The 19268-nt window shown below is 41.6% G+C and overlaps 1 protein-coding gene across 1 annotated transcript in view; it reads right to left on the bottom strand.

Moving 5' to 3' along the window:
• The window catches only part of GRM8 (glutamate metabotropic receptor 8), a 531151-nt gene that overhangs the window by 190594 nt on the left and 321289 nt on the right, over positions 1-19268 (bottom strand). The window contains exon 6 of the mRNA XM_074984122.1: positions 15619-15819. Coding sequence (XP_074840223.1) covers positions 15619-15819 — 201 coding nt within the window. The remainder of the gene's footprint in view (positions 1-15618; positions 15820-19268) is intronic.

Here is a 19268-nt window from a genome sequence, read left to right on the forward strand (position 1 = left end):
AGCTCAGCCCACCCCAACCTTGCCTGGGTGCCTAGCAATTCTGTCAGCCCAGCATACAAGTCAGCACTACTGAACCTGTTTTACTCCTCTAACAATCATAGATATTCATAGTAAAATTCCAGCTGCCAGCAAATCAAAGTACCCGAAGTATTGTAACAATCAAATTGATAATATTGCCACTTATTAGCAGAGCTGTAACTAATGAGGAGCAATACCCTTTTCAGATTCACCCAGAGATACAGGCTTCTCTGGCAAAGTTTGATAGACTTTTGGCCTGCAACTGTAACTCGTACTGAAGAGGACTCTATTTCCCACATGTCAAACTAATTTATAATTAAACTTTAATATAATTATACAAGTTAATAACCTTAAGAAATTAGCATAGATCACGTCATGCTAAAGTGAAACTCACTAGTGCGTAATCATCCTGAGCATGTGCTACCAAAGGACATGATAGAATTACAACCAAATCCTTGGTTCAGGATGATTTCACTTTTAATCATGTGTAATATTTGACTAAGGCAGTAATAGAAGAAATCAGAGAGGAATCTTCTCACTAACTGAACAAGAAATTTCCAGGGCTTTCTGGGGCACATCCTTTTTACCTCATGGTTAATATGATCAGGCGAGCTTAAATCTATAGTGCCCAATTTTCTGATCCGGTCAAGCTATTCCCAGTGCAGTTCCCGAGCTGCAGGAATGGCAAAAATGGCCAGATGCTACTTTTATGAGCCCTCAATCATGGTGAATCACAAGGTTGCCTTCTCCCATAAGGTAAATTAGAGCAAATTCAAGAAACAAATTCACCTTATGAAATCCCCACGTAGCTACTTCAACAAGTAGGACAGGCAGGACAAAGCAAAACTCTGTCCAACACCACTGGAAGCTGATTTAAAGAAGGTGGCAATAGCATTGGGCCAGCTATATTAATTCAACACCATGTAGAATATCTTACACTAGAGTCATTCTTTTACCCTAAAGGAATCCTCAAGAGAGCCAAGAATCCAGCTTGCAGACTCCTTTCTGTCATTAGAGCAGGAATTAGACCCTTGGGAAAATTGTTGTGAAAAGCCCCTGAGTCACTTAGGAGCTTTTGTAAATGTTGCCTTTGTTTCCTGGATGGGTCATATTGTTTGGTTAGGTCCTTTTCACTTGGTCTCACTTGAGATCACAGCTGATAGCTGGATGATTGTTCAGTTCACTGGCAGTTCCAAAAAATGAAAAAAAAATCCATTCAATCTGAACCGATTGTAATATTTTTTCAGAGTTTTCAGTTAATTAAAAATCATCATTTTCAGGTCGAACAAAATGTTACTGTCTTCTGTGGAAGCTGTTTCATTTTGTATCAATAACATAATATTCATTAGCTCAGGGACGTGAACATCACACATTGATGCTTCAGCCAACAGTCCGTATAGTCATTCTCCCTGGTTCCCCACTAGCACTATTCAGGCATTTAACACAAAGTATAAGTGCTTCATCATAGTAGTATGTCTACAGTAGGCATCCCTCGATCCCAAGGGATCATGGGTTTGCGCCCCAGTTGGACTGATTCAAACAGCGTCTTCTGTGGCTGTGCAATCCAATGCGGGAGTGGCAGTCCTTTCCGCACTGTGAGCAGCAGTAGGCAGATGTCGCTCTGGTGTCACGGGCACAGATCTTCCTGAGGGCTCTCGTGTCTTCTGCTTCCTTCACCAAGGTAGTTTCATACATAGCAAGAGCTTCCTTCACTCCCTGTTTCCAGGCATGCCTGTCTGAGGTGAGCGAATGCCAGGTGTTCACACTGATAGAGAGAGCGCTGAGGTCATGCTTGAACACGTCCTTGTGGTGCAATTTACATTGCCCTTTTGGCCTCTTTCCAGACGCCAGTTTGCTGAAGAGGAGGTCCTTCGGTATTCGGCCATCCGTCATGCGTGAGACATGGCCCAGCCAGCGCATACACCTCTGTTTGAGAAGGGTGAATATGGAGGTGGTACCTGCCCTCTCAAGCACTGCGCTATTGGGGACCTTGTCCTGCCATGAGATACCAAGTATGCGCCTAAGGCAGTGCATGTGGAATGTGTTGAGCTGCTGCTCTTGTTTTGAGCGCAAAGTCCATGTTTCACTGGTGTACAACAGTGTGCTCAAAACACAGGCTGTGTAGACCTGCACCTTGGTGTGTACAGTGAGCTTATTGTTAGCCCATACTCTCTTCGTCAGCCTGGAGAACATTGTGGTGGCTTTTCCAATATGCTTGTTGATCTCGCTATCAAGTAACAAGTTGTCCGAGATCGTCAAGCCTATGTACACGAACTCATGGACGACTTCCAGTTCGTAGTCTAGCATGCTGATAGATGGCTCCTGACCCACGTTTTGGCCCATCACCTGGGTCTTCTTTAAGCTGATTCTGAGGCCAAATTCCATGCATGCATCCGCAAAGCGAGTTATGAGTGACTGCAGTTCCTGCTGAGTGTGAGCAGCAATAGCTGCATCAGCAGCAAAAAGGAACTCCCTTAGATGCTTCGTAAGCACCCTGGTCTTCACCCTAAGCCTCAACAGTTTGAAGAGGTTGCCGTCCGTTCTCGTGCAGAGAGAGATGCCCTCTGTAGCAGTTCCGAAAGCATATTTGAGCAAAACTGCAAAGAAGATACCAAACAGTGTTGGAGCCAGCACACACCCCTGCTTCACTCCGCTCAGAATCTAAAAGGGTTCGGATGTGGATCCATCATATACGATGGTCCCCTTCATGCCTTCATGGAAGGCCCTAATAATGCTGAGCAGAGTTGGGGGACAGCCGATCTTAACCAGAATCGCGAACAGACCTTTTCTGCTGACAAGGTCAAATGCCTTGGTCAGGTCGATGAAGGCAACATACAGAGGTTTGTTCTGCTCCCTGCACTTTTCTTGTAGTTGCCTAACAGAGAAAGCCATGTCTATGGTGGACCGTTCAGCTCTGAACTCACACTGAGACTCAGGGTAAACTCTCTCCGCAAGAACATTGAGCCTCTTCAGAACAACACGTGCAAATAGCTTCCCCACGGTACTGAGAAGGGAGATGCCGTGATAATTGTTACAATCACTTTTGTCACCCTTGTTCTTGTAGACAGTAACAATGTTGGTATCCCTCATATCTTGCAGTATGCTACCTTCTCTCCAGCATTGGCAAAGTATTCCATGCAGCTCTGAAACTAGGGTACCGCTGGCGCATTTGAGGATCTCTGAGGGAATACTGTCTTTCCCTGGGGCTTTTCCAGAAGAGAGTGCTTTTAGCGCGTCACTGAGTTCCTCCAAGGTGGGCTCAGCATCGAGTTCAGTCATGGTGGGCAGAGGCTCGATGGCATTCAGGGCTCCCTCTGTAACTATGGTCTCTCTGGCGTACAACTGTGAGTAGTGTTCCACCCAGCGTTCCATCTGCTTAGTCCTTCCAGACCTCGCCTGTGGCTGACTTAAGTGGGGCAGTCTTTCTTTGTGATGGACCAATGGCCTACTTGATCCCATCATACATTGCTCACATGTTACCAGTGTCCGCAGCCTGCTGAATCTTGGAGCAGAGATGGAGCCAGTAATCATTGGCACACCGCCAGGCAACCTGCTGCATTTGACTCCAAGCAGACCGGAGCCCCTGCAGGTTCACCTTACTGGGAGAGGACCTGTATGCAGCCAGTGCCTGTCTCTTCTTCTCAATCAGGGGCGTCAGCACTTCTGTGTGGGCTTCAAACCAATCAGCAGACTTGACTGTCTTCTTCCCAAAGGTAGATATCGCAGTATTATAGATAGTGTTCCGTAGTTGTTCCCATCTCTTGCTGATATCAGTGTCATCTGGGCGGGGCAAGGCCTTTTCAAGTGCTTGGACAAACTCACATACTTTTGAAGGATCACAAGTCTTGCCAGTGTCAATGCGCGGCCTCCCTTCCTTTTTGGAGTGAAAGAATCTTTGCGGCTGGATGTGCACCTTACTACACACGAGCAAGCGGTCAGTGTCACAGTCTGCGCTGTGGTAGTTACATGTCACCCTGACATTACCTAAATGGCTGCATTTTGTGAGGACGAGGTAAAGCTGGTGCCAATGTTTCAATCTTGGGTGTCGCCACGAAACTTTGTGCTGGGGTTTGACGTTGAAGAGGGTATTGGTTACACAGAGGTCATGTTGGGAGCAGAGTTCAAGGAGGCGCTGTCCATTTTCATTCATCTTCCCTGTTACAAACTGTCCCAGACAGGATGGCCAGCTGTGGTGGTCGCTGCCAACTCTGGTGTTGAAGTCACCAAGGATGAATAGCGGCTCATGGGAAGGTACCTCACTGATGGCAATGCTAAGTTCATCATAGAACTTGTCCTTAACTTCCTGAGCAGAAGTTAAAGTAGGCGCATAGACGCTGAAGATGTTGACCATGCCCACTGGTGTTTGAAGTTGGATTTTCAGCATTGTCTCAGTTCCCACATTTGGTGGTATGACTGAGCCAACTAGGCTGTTTCTGATTGTGAAGCCAACACCTTGTTCCCTGGTCTCTTCTGGAGGCTTCCCGTGCCAAAGAAAGGAAAAGTCCTTCTCCCTGACACATCCAGAGGATGATAGCCTTGTTTCCTGGACAGCCACGATGTCCATCCGCAGTCTTCTCAGCTCGTTGTTAATGATTGCTGTTTTCCGGGAGTTACTAATGCTCTGTAGGTCTTTCGTAAGGCTTGGAGTCACGGTCCTTACATTCCATGTGCCCAGCCTGAAGGCTGGATTATTTTGTTGCTTGTTTGTTTTACCTGGTGTAAGGTTAACGATCCACCTGTCGGTGATTCCCGAAGCCCCACACACCCAGTGGAGCAAGTGGACCATGGTGAGGCAGCACCTCCTTGGCTGGGGGCTGCCCAGCTTGAGGTGGGCCGTAGCTGCCCAATGAGATCCGAAGACCTCTCCCACCGTCGGAAGCAACCCCTGGTGCCTCACTCTACGCCAGTCAAGTGCAGTGGCTTAATACCAGTAACTGCTGCTTCCTGTGTTCTGTCACCGCTCAGAAAGTGATGCCGGAGTGTCCTCTCCAGGGCACAGGCCTGGGCAAGTAAGTTTGAAGAACCAGCTGATGCCCAGCAGCAGGTTCCCCCTCTCCACACCACTGATTTAATCCAAGGGAAAGGCAAAAGCCAGTACAGCTTGGCACCAATGTCGTCGCAGGAGCTGCCAGAGTGAGACTGAGCACAACCTCAAACTGCCTTAGGAGATGGAGTATGTCTATACAGCAAAGAATAACCCACAACTGGCCCATGTTTTTGTTTGTTCCATTTATTATCATTTTTTCTACTTCCCTTTGTAATTGTTGCTCAAGAGAATTAAGTCTGCCTGATTTCTCTGCCATTTGCTTTCAGACTGAGAAGCTGCAATTTTCCTCTTAGGAAAGGAATCTGAGAAGAGCTGTCAAGTTTATTTCACTGTTGGTTACCCCCTTAAAGGATGGCTATTCATTTTTGTTGAAATGGTCACCTATCCGTTAATCATTAGCATTTTATTAAATGACCCATAAATGAAGGTTTATTTACATTACTTTATGTCCTTAGCCAAAATCTCATTGATTTTCATTCATTTTTTCATTGTGATTTCTTTTCTCTGTAACAGGGATATGACAGCTGGGGGATATGATAGAGGTTTATAATATCATGAGTGGTGCTGAGAAAGTACCTAAGGAAATGTTATTTACACCTTCTCAACACAAGAACTAGCAGTCACCAGATGAAAGTAACTGGCATCAAGTTAAAATAAAAAGGAAATATTTCTTCACATAACACTTAGTCAACCCCAAGCAAAGAAGGCCAAGATCAGGATCACCTGTTCAGGTCATTCCCTCTAAATCACCCAGCATTAGTTACTGTTAGGAGATTGGATAATGAGCTATATGAACCATTGGTCTCTAACCCAATATGGCAGTTCTTATGTTAGGATTTAGATAAGTACATGGGAAAAATAACATACTGTATGATCCCTGCTTGCTCGATTAATGGGATTAGAATTGTTTGAGAGGATTCTTCCAAATTAAACTATCACTTAGGCACTTTGCTAACAATAAATTTTGTCCTGAAACATCTTGAGATCCCTCATTTCAGAATGAAGAATGCTCAGCATCTGTAAAGAACTGAGAACCTCAGAGAATTGTGCCCAGCCTGAATAAGACACTTCTTAAATTTGCCTAAGAAACAAAGATAGAAAAAGATGTCATTAAGGATGCATCCATTTCATTCTCAGAAATCTTCTCTACAGATTAGGTGGGATTAATGTTCACTGCTCTTTAAAGATGTGAGGATTTAGTGATTACATAGGGAAAGTGTATTTTCACCTGGCTGCATCTCCAGTGATGACTAAGGTAGACATTTCAGGTTTTACATGCTCACCGGAACCTGTAAGGACTATTCTCTCTTGCTTCTTCTCTATACATCAAGTATTAAACAGCTGCTGAGAGAGTTAGACACTGCTCCTCCATGATATGAAATATACCATAGATAGCTGGATAGCTAGATAGATTATTTTGCATATAATTAATGCTGCTTTTCATATCTATCTTAAGAGTTAGCATGTTTTATAATGTATGGCTCTCTAGCAACTTATTGTACACCCATCTAAGACCATTAGATAGCTAAGAATCATAGTATTTCCAAACTATGTCCACCATATGAGTTTACAGCCATAGGTTACATAAAACTAGCAACACACACACACAGACCACTGAGCAGTATTACCTCTTGCATAATCAGCTGGATTAATCCCATTATAATAGTTTGCATGTCAGAATTTAATGATATTTGAAATCACCTGCTTTCATATTTCCAATAAGATTATCAAAACTCTAATTGTTCCTTTTTCCAACTTAGCACAGAAGGACAAAAAAGCTGGATGTCAGTCTTCTGTTACAAGCTAGAAATTATAATAATACCACCTCGCTCTTATCTAGTGAAAAGAAAAGCCTGATACAGAATTGCCTGTCTCAAACACTCCAAAATCAAGTCAAACCCACCCCAAAATAACACAAATGAGATTTAAAATATTAAATATGGAGCTCTTTTTATTTCCCCTGTGGTATTTGTGTTTTCAGTTTACACACAAGTCATACTTTTCAACTTCTCTGTAACCATAAACACTAGAGACTTAAAAAGCAAAGGAAAACAAACAAACAATCCCACCAATTACAGCTAAGATTCTTGTGTAAGCAACTGAGTCCAAAGCTGGGGCTAAAAAAATTTAAAAAAAACCCTACCACCCATCACCTATGGATTGGTGATAACATCACAGGTGTCAGCACTGTCGCTAATAGACTTTCCTCCTCCCTGCTTCTTTATCATTCTGTGGTCCTCGGGTTTGCCTTTACTTGTTCAGTGTCCGCAGTACTGGCTGATTCAACTGATGTTTGGCACAAGCCAGCAAGCACAATAAGGATGATCCTTTTCCCTGTTTCCTTGTGGTCTCCCATCTGCCTCTTGTACCCAAATACGGTCCCTCATTTTAGATTTAGATTATAAACTCTTCAGTATCTAACATAATAGGGCTGTGGGCACCAGGAATAAAGAACTACAACTCAATACCATCAATATCAATAAGACCCTTTAAAAACATAGGCTCTCGGTGCCCAGAACTACCACACCAAACATTTATCTCTGTAACAGTAACTCCTCCAGAGCTGGATTTTCCAAAGAGTCTCAGTGAAATGGGAGCACACTGATTTTCAATGGAACATGTACTCCTAAATATGCACATGGATTGGAAAATCTCACCACAGAGCCCAGTCACGTGAAATGCTAAATATCTTCTGCTATTAATTTAATTGGGAGCTGAGGTTATTCAGCACCTCCAGAAGGCACCTGGAATCTTGCAACAATAGGCCTCATGTATCATGTGGATTAATTCTTCTATTGTGCTAGGTTTTCTTCTTTAAAAAAAGCAAGTTAAGAACCTTCTTGCTTTACAACTATGATTTCCTCAATATTTCTTTTTCAAAGTGGTGTTCTTTGCACATTAGAGTCTGATTTCAAACCCAGCTTCAACTGTTCATGTTCACTTATACGTCAGTATATGTCTGTTCATGCACTTCGCTCCAACTATCATTGCCCAAAAGAAACATGCATTGCAGCCACCTTTTGCTTCTCCTATGTGTGTGGCTGGAGGTTCACAAATTAATCACTGATGAATAATATTTCAAAATGTCCTCAAAAATGTTTATGTTCCAAGGTTATGATTGCCTCCTCATCACTTCAAAGATCTAGCACCTTCCAGAACTGCGCCCTTCAAATTCCCCTGCTAATTGTGTGTATAACAATGTTGCATTAGCCATGTCAGTCCCAGGACATTAGCGAGACAAGGTGGGTGAGATAATGTTTCTTATTGGAACAACTTCTGTCTCGGCATAAGACGTTGCTTCAATAAAGATACTTCCTTGCCCTCTTTGTTTATTTTGTGCAATACCAACTAGCAAAATTGTTTTGAAATGATGATACTAAAGAAGTGTTATGTAAGATGATTTTATGTCATATTACAGTTATATCATTGTGCATGTTACAGTAAACTCATATTTGGTATTCTGTCTTCCAGGACTCTCAAATAACTGGTATTTTAACCATAAGTAAATTTTTCATTTTCTGTAAGTACAGTATAGTGAAAGTAAATACAAATAAATACAGCAAATACAGTATAAGTTTTCAATGTACTGTACTACTCTTGTTGGTAAATATAGTATTCTGCATACATTTTTGTTTGTTTCTTAATTTCTAGTCTTGTTTTTCTTTAGTGTTATGCATTTCTAGGTTTACCTCTCTATTATCCAGAAAATTTGAATATCCAGCAACCTCCTGTTCCCACTTTACTGTATTATAGTGGAGAGGTAATCAAAATATGGGGTCCTATGAGATACAGCCTCCTGAAATAAATAGCTTTTCTAAAACCTGCTCAACATTGGCAAAGGAGGTAGGTTTAATTATGTCACTCACATGGGCAGAAGGGGAGAAGAAAGGAGAAACTGAAAAATGTGCAAGTGAGCAGAGGAAGTTGGAAGTTTAGGAGTAAAGGGGCCTCAGAACCCTGAATCCCTTCCATGCACATGCTGTAGTCTGGGAGAGCCCTACTCCTCTATAAGGTCTGAGCTGCTCTCCCGGCATGATGTATTCTAGGATCAGGGGGAGTCTGATGGGAATGAGGGGCTTTTGAAATCAGGGGGTCATTTCAAAAGGCCCCTGGCTACACGGGCGGCATGCATTTCAAAACCGGCACTTTCAAAGCGTGTGTGGTTGCCATTATGCTAATGAGGCACTGCATATTCATAGCAGCACTTCATTAGCATCTGCCGAAGAGGCTCAATACCATGCCCCCTCCGAAAGGAGGGGATAGTGGGACCATAGCCAAAGAGTAGAATATATTCAAATAAAGATCAAGTCTTTGCTTTAAAAAAATAAAGAAAACAACATATCAGAACAAAGATATTCTTTATGTTGGAGCAGAAACACTGGCGAGAACAGCATAAGAAATTTTATATCAAAAGACTGGACTGGAATATTTACTCTGGACAGGAAAAAAAACTATAAGAGGGAAATAGTGAAGAAGGCAGGAAGAGGTTCTCCTTATGGACTTTTCTGTTAATCAGTTCTTTGTGGGTATTTGACATGAAGACTTGAATAATCACTGATAGTGAGAACTTCCAACTTTTGTTCCTTGAGGATCCATTGTGAAGAACCCATCATTTTATGAAGACACAAGCTACAGGAACAGGTTGTGTCTGCCTCTATGCGTCTTGATTGGTTCCACCTTTCTGAGCAGCGTGGCTTTTGCAGGACACATACTGCTAGTGGCTGGGTCAGCAGTAACCCAGGAAGGACCCAGGGATATATTGTATTGGAGCTGTTAGTTCCCTCTCAAGTTTGTGTACAGGAACTGGGGGCTGTGAAGAGAAGAGTGGTTAAAGAGCCCAGCAAGCACCGTTTTTCACCATTTTAGATAGCCACTGAGGGCATGTCTACACTGCAGCTGGGAACAACACTTCCAACCCAGACAGACAGACTCGCACTTGCAGGGCTTGGCCTAGTGTGTTAAAAATAACAACATGGATGATCCAGCTCAGGGAGAATTAAGAGGGCAGGAGCCTAATTCATCAAATTCATCTGATGGAGTGGGCTCCAGCCCATGAAAACTGATGCAGAATAAATTTATTAGTCTTTAAGGTGTCATAGCACTCCTTGTTTTTGCTGAAACAGACTATCATGGCTACCACTCTGGAAAGTATATATGAAAATTAATTGATTTTACTTTCAATATAGCTTGCTTGCTTTGACTACTAGGTGTTCAAAGAACAACATATAATAATAGAAATAACAACAATCCACACATGCACCCCAGAAAATGTTGAATGAGTCATTAAAAGGAATCATATGCAGAAGGTGATCCATCTGTCAAATTTCCTCATTCCCATTACAGGTGTAAAAGTGCTGTCCCCATTAAGATCACATTCTACTATGTGATATTCAGGGTTAAAAATGTAGCTTGTGGAAGTTCAACTAAGCAGAAACTAATGTCATATCAATTACATCAATACGCTTTGCTTTGGAGATTATGATGATCTTGTTGTCATGAAAGTGTCACAGGCTATTGCATGGATTGGATCCTCCTGGGGAAAAATTCTTTGCAAGTAAAAATAAGTAAATGAAGAGGCATAAAAACAAGCACTTTTAAAACTGATTACCTTCATTCAAAAGGTAAACAATTATCACCAGCTAACAGAAAGTTATATTCTTCTATGTCCATCAAAGCTTTCTGGAAGCTATGGACGTGTTCTTCATATCATTCATTATGGTTAATCAGTTTTAATAAAGCCATGCCTATAAGACATGGTGTGGCAATCTACTCATGGCAGTTACATCCAGGAACTTTCCCTGAGATCAATATGATTTCATGAGAGTACTAGAGAGGAGAAATTGACCCAAGATCTGGATGAACAGGCTGAACAGAACAAAGCAGGGATACTCTAAAGCCAAACTAAAAAAATTATCTACCTGGCTGGTCAAATTCTCATTGTCCCTGGAGATTGCTAATTGCTGCATTATTGCAAAACAGGGCCTGATTCAGTTGGCCTTACCAGTAGGAAGGGTCACCTGAAATCAGTGGGAGCTCTGCATGGGAGATCCTTCAAGATAAGGCTCTAACTTTCTGCCTTTTTTTTTCTAATTTTTTTGTGTGTTTATACATTATTTACCAAATGGAATTTGGCGATTTTTAGAACTCAACTAAAATACCATCTTTTGTACATTTGGCTCCCCATAGGAACTACAAGACTCCTCCATGAGGAGGTCACTGTATTTTGTCTGAATGAGAAGATACCTCCCAATAGTGACGTCATGGTGACCTCCTCACAAATAAAAGGCTAGCAAAATTACTTAGAGATAAGTGCCATCCCTGCTTTTCCTTGTCTACCTATCTCCTTATTAATGTATTTAACCAATTTTTTATGACAGACTGTGTTCCCTATGACCAGCTCCAACATTTATTTTTAAGCTTTCTAGAATCAAAGACTGCCAGGCAATGGTACATGGAAGCTAACAATTCCAATGGGAGTGCACATGAAGCTTCATTTTCAGCTTACTAGGATGGGAACTTTGTTACTTTTAAATTCCTGCAGGTCACACACTAATGTTTCTCGTGCACATTACTCTCAGACGCAGGAAAAGGACCATGAAGCTGTCTGAGATGTGATACTGACCAAAGTGAGTGCTGCACGCAAGGCAGGAAGAGGCCAGCTACCTTCTTCAGAAGCTGTAGATCTTTTCCAGTGATTGAGACCTCTCCAGACCAATTTTGTAGCTGCTTCAGGCCCTTAGGCACCTTCCTCTGCTGCTAAGGCTACAACAGTTAAGTGACGAAAGGAATCATACAAAAACATATCTTCTGTCACTGGCCCACACAGTCTTGTGTCCACCTTCTCCCTACACAGTTTTCTCAGAACTATATCAGTTCCAACTCCTAGAGGAATTCAACAACTAGGGAAAAAGCTAAATTTGGTCGTCAAATCCTGCTACACACTAATATTTGTCTGACTTCAATGTGAATTCCACAGACCAAATGTTTGCAGAATATAGTATATAGACTAAACCAGTATAAGATCCTAGGGATGATCTTGCAACATATCCTACCCTGAGTGAGATCCAAGCTGCCATCAAAGCAACGAAGATCAACAAGACAACGAAGTAGACAGAAGTCCTCAGTCTCTTCAATCAGAGTAACAGTTAGGGCTGTGGAAACTATTATGGCATGTCCCTCCTGGCAACGGCAGGGAAAATCTTAGCTTGAATACTTGCAAACCAACCCCTGATACTCTCAGAAGAAATTCTCACAGATTCCCAGTGTGGCTTCCAACCATTCTGAGCAGACATGATCTTTACTGCCCAGTAACCGCAAGAAAAATGTTGCAAACAAAACCAAGCCTTACACATGAGTCTCATCAACCTGATCAAAGGATTCAAGTCAGTCCACCGTAGCACCCTGTGGACTATCCTTTCAAAAATCAGCTGCCCCAAAAAATTCATTAGTATCTTGAGACTGCTTCATGACAACATGACTGCTGCAGTATTGAGAAACAACAGAGCCCAAAGCAACCCCTTTCAGGTCAAAATGGGAGTCAAACAAGGCTGCATCATTGCCCCATCACAGTGCTGCATCTTCATAACCATGACCCTCACCTCATTGATGGCAAGCTTCCAGACAGCATGGAGATTGACTATAGAATGGAAAGCTTTTCAAATTTCAGGAGACTGAAATCTAAAAGCAAGACCTCCACAATCTTGATCATGGAGCTCCAGTATGAGGATGACAACATGGTTGTTGCTTTTTCTCCTACAGCCCTTCAGATCATCTCAAGTGCTTTTGCTGAAGCGTATAAGAATCTCGGCCTCACACTGAGCATCAAAAAGATCAAGGTACAATCTCATGTACCTTCTATTGAAGTCAATGGAGAACTGCTGGAAAATGGGAAGCACTTCCCATACCTTGGAAGTCATCTTTCTACTAAAGGTGACATTGATGCGGAAATCCAGCATCGTTTGAGCTATGCAAGCTCTGCTTTTGCCCGCCTGAGACAGAGGGTCTTCAAGAACAGAGGCATCTATCCCAAGATAAAGCTCCTAGTACATTGTGCAGTGGTTGTTTCAACACTACTGTACACATGTAAAACCTGGACAACATACAAGTGTCATTTGAAGGCACTTGAACAGTGTCATCAACGCTGCTTCAGGAGAATCCTAAATATCTCTTGGGAGGATAGGTGCATGAACGTTAGCCTCCTGAAAGAGTTGAACATGACCAGCATTAAAGCCATCATCATTCATCAACGACTTCGTTGGACTGGTCATGTGGTTTGGACATTTGATCAGTGCCTCCCAAAACAGATTCCGTTTTCCGAGTTGGGGGAAGGGCACACATGAAAAAGTGCAGCATCGGCGTTGACATTTGGGAGAACCTTGCCCAAGACCATCCCCAGTGGAGAACAATAATTTGTGAAGGGATGGTGCAATTTGAGAGGTCCTGCCATAGCGCTGATGAGAACAGGCAGAGAAGAAGACAGGAGCATCAAAAACTGCCGCACACCCCTCCAACAGCTACCAACACCTGCCTCTTCTGTAATAAGCTCTGTGGCTCCAGAATTGGGCTGATCAGCCATAAATGGACTTACAACTAGGAGGGTGACATGAAGACGTCCTACTCATTATTGAGTGACCATCAGGAGAATAGATAATCATACCCATTAATCTTTAGGGTAAGAGTGATTTGAAATAAGATGAACAGTTTATAATTTTATTCTAAACCTCTACACTAGTCACATAAAAATGGATCACTTTCTTTATGCCTTAACAACTCCAACTCAAAAGACTATTTATTAGAAACACAGGGAACATCATTGCAAACCTTACAATGCACCACATATTATTTGTCCTCATAACATTCCCCATTTGTCAGTTACCTATTTTGCTCAAGGTTTTCTTTGAAATCATTAAAGAATCATTCAAACTCACTTGAATGAGATGGGGATTCCCCCTCCTCGACAATTTCATAGGATGAAAAAGAAAAACCTTTTAGGAATGAATAAATATGTTGCAAACAATGTACGAAGTTCCTATGAACCTAATGGTCTGGTTTATTACCTGAAGCAAAAACAGCTTCCACTTGGAAACTAAATTGAAAATGACCTTCTGCTGTTTTATAAAAGGCTGGCAGCTGAGGTCATTGGTATATATTGTGATAGACAGTGCTACTCTGTGCATGGTTAGGAGGCATATCTAGTATGTGGATTACAGCCAAATGGCGATGTGCAGTGGAGGATGGGGAATCCAGTACAGAACATTGTATCAATTCATCTGACAGCAATGGCAGATGCAATGTGTAACAATTATGACTTTAGTGAAAGAATGTACATTTTCAATAACTACAGAAAATGACTTATCATCACCTATAGTCCTCAACTCAACCCCCTCCAGTGCATTATTGACAATTTACAACCTATACAGGAACATGATCCCTCACTCTCTCATGCCCTGGGTGACAGGCCTGTTCTTTCCTACAGACAACTACCCAATCTTAAGAAAATATTCACTACCAGGCAAACACCACACCACAGAAATACTAACACTGGACCCTAACCCAGCAACAAACCCCCTTCCCAGCTCTGTCTGCAGATCTATACTAGAGACACGGTCACTGGACCTACCTGCATCAGCCACACCATCAGGGACTCATACACCTGCACTTCCACTAATGTGATATATGCCATCATGTGTCAGCAATGCCCCTCTGCTATGTACATTGGACAAAGCGGACATGTATGCCACGTATTATCTTTTTTGCTCCAGATCTTATGAAGTGGGTCTTACCCACAAAAGCTAATAAGCAAAATTGTTGATCTTTAAGGTGCTACAGGACTGCTTTGTTTTGCCATAAGTACATTCTGCCCTTTTCAATTTCATACCTGTGAATTAAATATATGCTTTATCAATCTCTTCCGACAATGACATAAATGATGGTAACAGTATATCCCCAGCAAGCCAATTTTATGCAGTGTAGGATGCTGTTGTGGTGGGTTTTTGTTGTGTGTGTGGTTGTTTTTTGGTTTTTTTGATGTTTTAACAGCACACATGGCTTAATATTGGCTAAATCACTGGATCAAAAACAATGAAATAGAACAGGACCCAGAATAGATAGCAATTATTTAATCAAGTGTTAAATATGTAAATACTAAGCAGCCTCCAAATTATTCACTATTGTAACTGATTTTAAAAGAAAATAATTTGCAAAAAGACATTTTCTACAATTCATTCCCTAGCGAATGCATGAACAAACATCATCACAGGACTTTAAGCTGTCAGTAGGACTGCATGAGTCCCCTAGTTCTTTCAATAATAGCTGTTTTCCACCAGAATAGTTTGATTGACAGACTCTTATTTTTAAACTTCTGCCTCTTTTAGAGGCAGCTTAATGTTACGATGAGGTTTCAAAGCAGGTGGAAAAACTCACACTTCTGATTAAAAAGAGAACTGCTTCTAATCCTGTGTTTTCCACTGTGCCTGAAAAGTATCCTATATATAGAAGACACCCTGTCACTTTTGAAACATTTAGAGAAGAAGAAAAAAATGGTTATAACTTACCATTGAAGTTTACTGCCCGGATATAACCAAGTAACTCTTTACCATCAATTGTGCTCATCCTTGGACACAGACCAATATATCCATGACAGAGATCTTTATGCATGCTGTGTAGTGCATAGGCCATGGAATATACAGCATCAATTACAAACTGGACCTTTCCTTCTTGTTCATAGGGTGAATCTCTTGCAATTCTTTCTAAGCCTATAGAAAAGAGAGGGCACATAAGTTAGAGCAAAATCACATACACTTTCCTAGAGTACATCAGGAATAAGTAGAGTCAACTGATAGATCAAATTAGGGACCAGATATCCATCAGTGGAACAAATTAAGGAAAATAAAATAGGGTTGTCTGGTTTTACCTCTAATATTCATTATGCACTCGGTCAGATTTATAAACTATACCTTGAGTTCTGGGCTGAGAAGTGGGAGAAAAGATTTGATTACAAGAAGAGCAGAAAAAAGATATAGATTTGTATTTCCAAAATCTCTTTTTCTGGCTTACTCCCATTGAACAGCTGGTTACTGTTATTTATAGGGCAGTTTTGCAGCAGCTGCCATTCTGGTTTAAACAAAATTTAGCAAGCACCTTGATTTTTATCTGTATCTATTGTTTGATCAACATTATTTAAACATGTTAAAAAGAAGGTGAATTTTTGCCAAGTTCTGCTTCCATCTGTCTCTGTGCTTAAGAATGCCTATTTTGAGGTCTTTTCCCCTATATTTAGCACTGAGTTATTCATTCAATTGAGAATCATGTATCTTATTTTATTTGATTCTTTTTTCCATAGATACTCCATTTTCAATAGGAAAAATGCAAACGAAATGAGTGCCACATATGGATCATATGATGTAGCTGAAATATGGGTGGTTGAGATGGGCAAAATGCAGCTAACTAAGAACAAGTGGCACGTGATGCTGTTTTTAAACAACTAACAAAATCATCCAAAACACAGAAGCTGGTGGTGATGGGGAACTGTAGCTACCAAGACATCTCTTAGGAAAATAACACAGCTGAGCATAGTCTATCTGACAAATTCTTGGAATGCACCAGAGTCAATTTTTTATTACAGAAGGTTGAGAAAGCATCTATGGGAAAGGCTAGTCTAGATTTGATTCTGACAAACAGAAAGAAACTGGCTGAGAATTTAAAAGTGGAAGATAGCTTGGGAGAAAGCAATTATGAAGCGACAGAGGAGGGAAAACAGCATAGGAAAGACAGTGGACTTCATAAAGGCCAACTTTGGTAAACTCAGAGCATTAGTAGGTAAAACACACGGAAAGCAGGTTTAAGGAAAAAAACTCGAGAGAACTGGTTGTGTTGTAAAGAAGTATTATTAACTGCACAAGGACAAACTATTACTGAGCAGGAAAGGTAGGAAGTATAGTCAGAAACCACCCTAACTTAACCAAAAAATCTTCAATGATCTGCAACTCAAAAAAGTCAGACAAAAAGTGGAAACTAGGTCAAAGTACAAAGGATGATTATATGTTGAAAACAAACCTAGCAATTAAGAATAATGTTAGAAAGATCAAGGTACAAAACAAGATTAAACTAACTAGGAATATAAAGGATAACATGAAAAAGTTTTATTAAAGAAGACAACCAACCACAGGCTAGGCCCATTTTTCAGGGAGTAGGGAAAGACATAATAGAAAATCACAGCAATGGCCAAAGTGTTAAGTGTTTTTTTTTGTTTTAATTTTTTGCAGGAAAATTATCAGTGATTGGATGACCAACATAATGAATATCAATGTAAATGAGACAGCATCTAAGGCTAAAATGGTAAAAAAAACAAATTAAGAATTAGACAAGTTACATGTCAACATCAGCAAGGGCTGATGAAGTGCATCCTAGAATACTTTAGGAACCGGTTGAGGAGATCTCTTAGCCATTTGTGACAACCTTTGAGAACTCATGGAGGATGTGAAAGATCTCAGAGGACTGGAATAGTGCAAATATAGTAGCTATCCATAAAATGGTGAATAAGGATAATCCACAGAATTGTAAAACGGTCACCTTAACTTTGGTACCCAGGGTACCCAGAAAGATGATGGAGCAAACAAACAAACAATATCTATTATCGGAGAGGTAGCCGTGTTAGTCTGGATCCGTAACAGCAATGAAGGGTCCTGTGGCGCCTTATAGACTAAGAGAAAAGTTTTGAGCATGAGCTTTCTTGAACACAGACTCACTTCATCAGATGCTGATGCTGGTCCAGCATCTGATGAAGTGAGTCTGTGCTCACGAAAGCTCGTGCTCAAAACTTTTCTGTTAGTCTATAAGGTGCCACAGGACCCTTCATTGCTGTTACAGATCCAGACTAACACAGCTACCCCTCCAATACTTGACACCATGCAAGGCACTGCATTTAGCCGTATGGAGTGGAAATCTATCAACCTCACAAGGAAGCTTGCACAAACTCAGACAGACATCATCTTTCTCTCCAAATGCAAACGAATGGACATCATACCAACTGGACTAAAAGTGAAAAATCCTTTGCAATCTACATACGGCACAGACTACAGTGAGAGATTATGCCATAGACTCTCGAAGAAACTGAGGAACCACCTAATCAGCATCCTGTAGAACAAACAGGAGAACATCAAAAAAGAGCTCTCAAATCTGGAGTCTTTCATAAAATACCAACCTTCAACACAAACTTCCACACTGCTGAACTTTACTAAAATAAGACAGGAGATTTACATTAGACATTTCACTACTCTACAGAGAAAAAAGGACTGCAAGCTGTCTAAACTCCTGCCTGCCACACAGAGCCACAGCAGTGATACCACTAACTCAGCCAGCAACATCGTCAATCTGTCCAGCTATACACTCAGCTCAGCAGAAGAGTCTGCTCTTTCTCAGGGACTCTCTTTTTGCCCCATCACCCACACAAACATAATACAGTTCTGTGGTGATCTGGAAGCCTACTTTCGCCGTCCCAGACTCAAAGAATACTTTCAACACAACACTGACCAGCACACTGTTCCACAGACACTCTCCCAGCAGCACAAGAAGAATAACTCCACGTGGATTCCTCCTGAGGGTAGAAATAACAGTCTGGACCTATATATAGAATGCTTCCGCCGACACGCACAGGCAGAAATTGTGGAGAAACAGCATTGTTTGCCTCAAACTTCAGTCTTGCAGAACACAATGCCATCCACAGCCTCAGAAGCAACTCTGACATTATAATCAAAGAGGCAGATAAAGGAGGAGCTACTGTCATCATGAACAGGTCTGACTACCAGAAGGAGGCTTCCACACAACTCTCCAATACTAGATTTTACAGGCTACTTTCCTCAGATCCCACCAAGGAATACACTAAGAAACTACACCATCTGCTCAGGACACTCCCTACACAAGCACAAGAACAGATTTACACCAACACACCTCTAGAGCCCCATCCAGGGCTATTCTACTTACTACCCAAGATCCACAAACCTGGAAATCCTGGACGCCCCATCATCTCGGGCTTTGGCACTCTCACTGAAGGACTGTCTGGTTATGTGGACTCTCACATCAGACCCTATGCCACCAGCACTCCCAGCTATCTCTGAGACACCACTAACTTTCTGAGAAAACTGCAATACATTGATGACTGACCAGAAAACACTATCCTAGCCACCATGGGTGTAGAAACAATATC

Source organism: Carettochelys insculpta, chromosome 1, assembly GCF_033958435.1.
Source record: "Carettochelys insculpta isolate YL-2023 chromosome 1, ASM3395843v1, whole genome shotgun sequence".
Classification (NCBI taxonomy): domain Eukaryota; kingdom Metazoa; phylum Chordata; order Testudines; family Carettochelyidae; genus Carettochelys; species Carettochelys insculpta.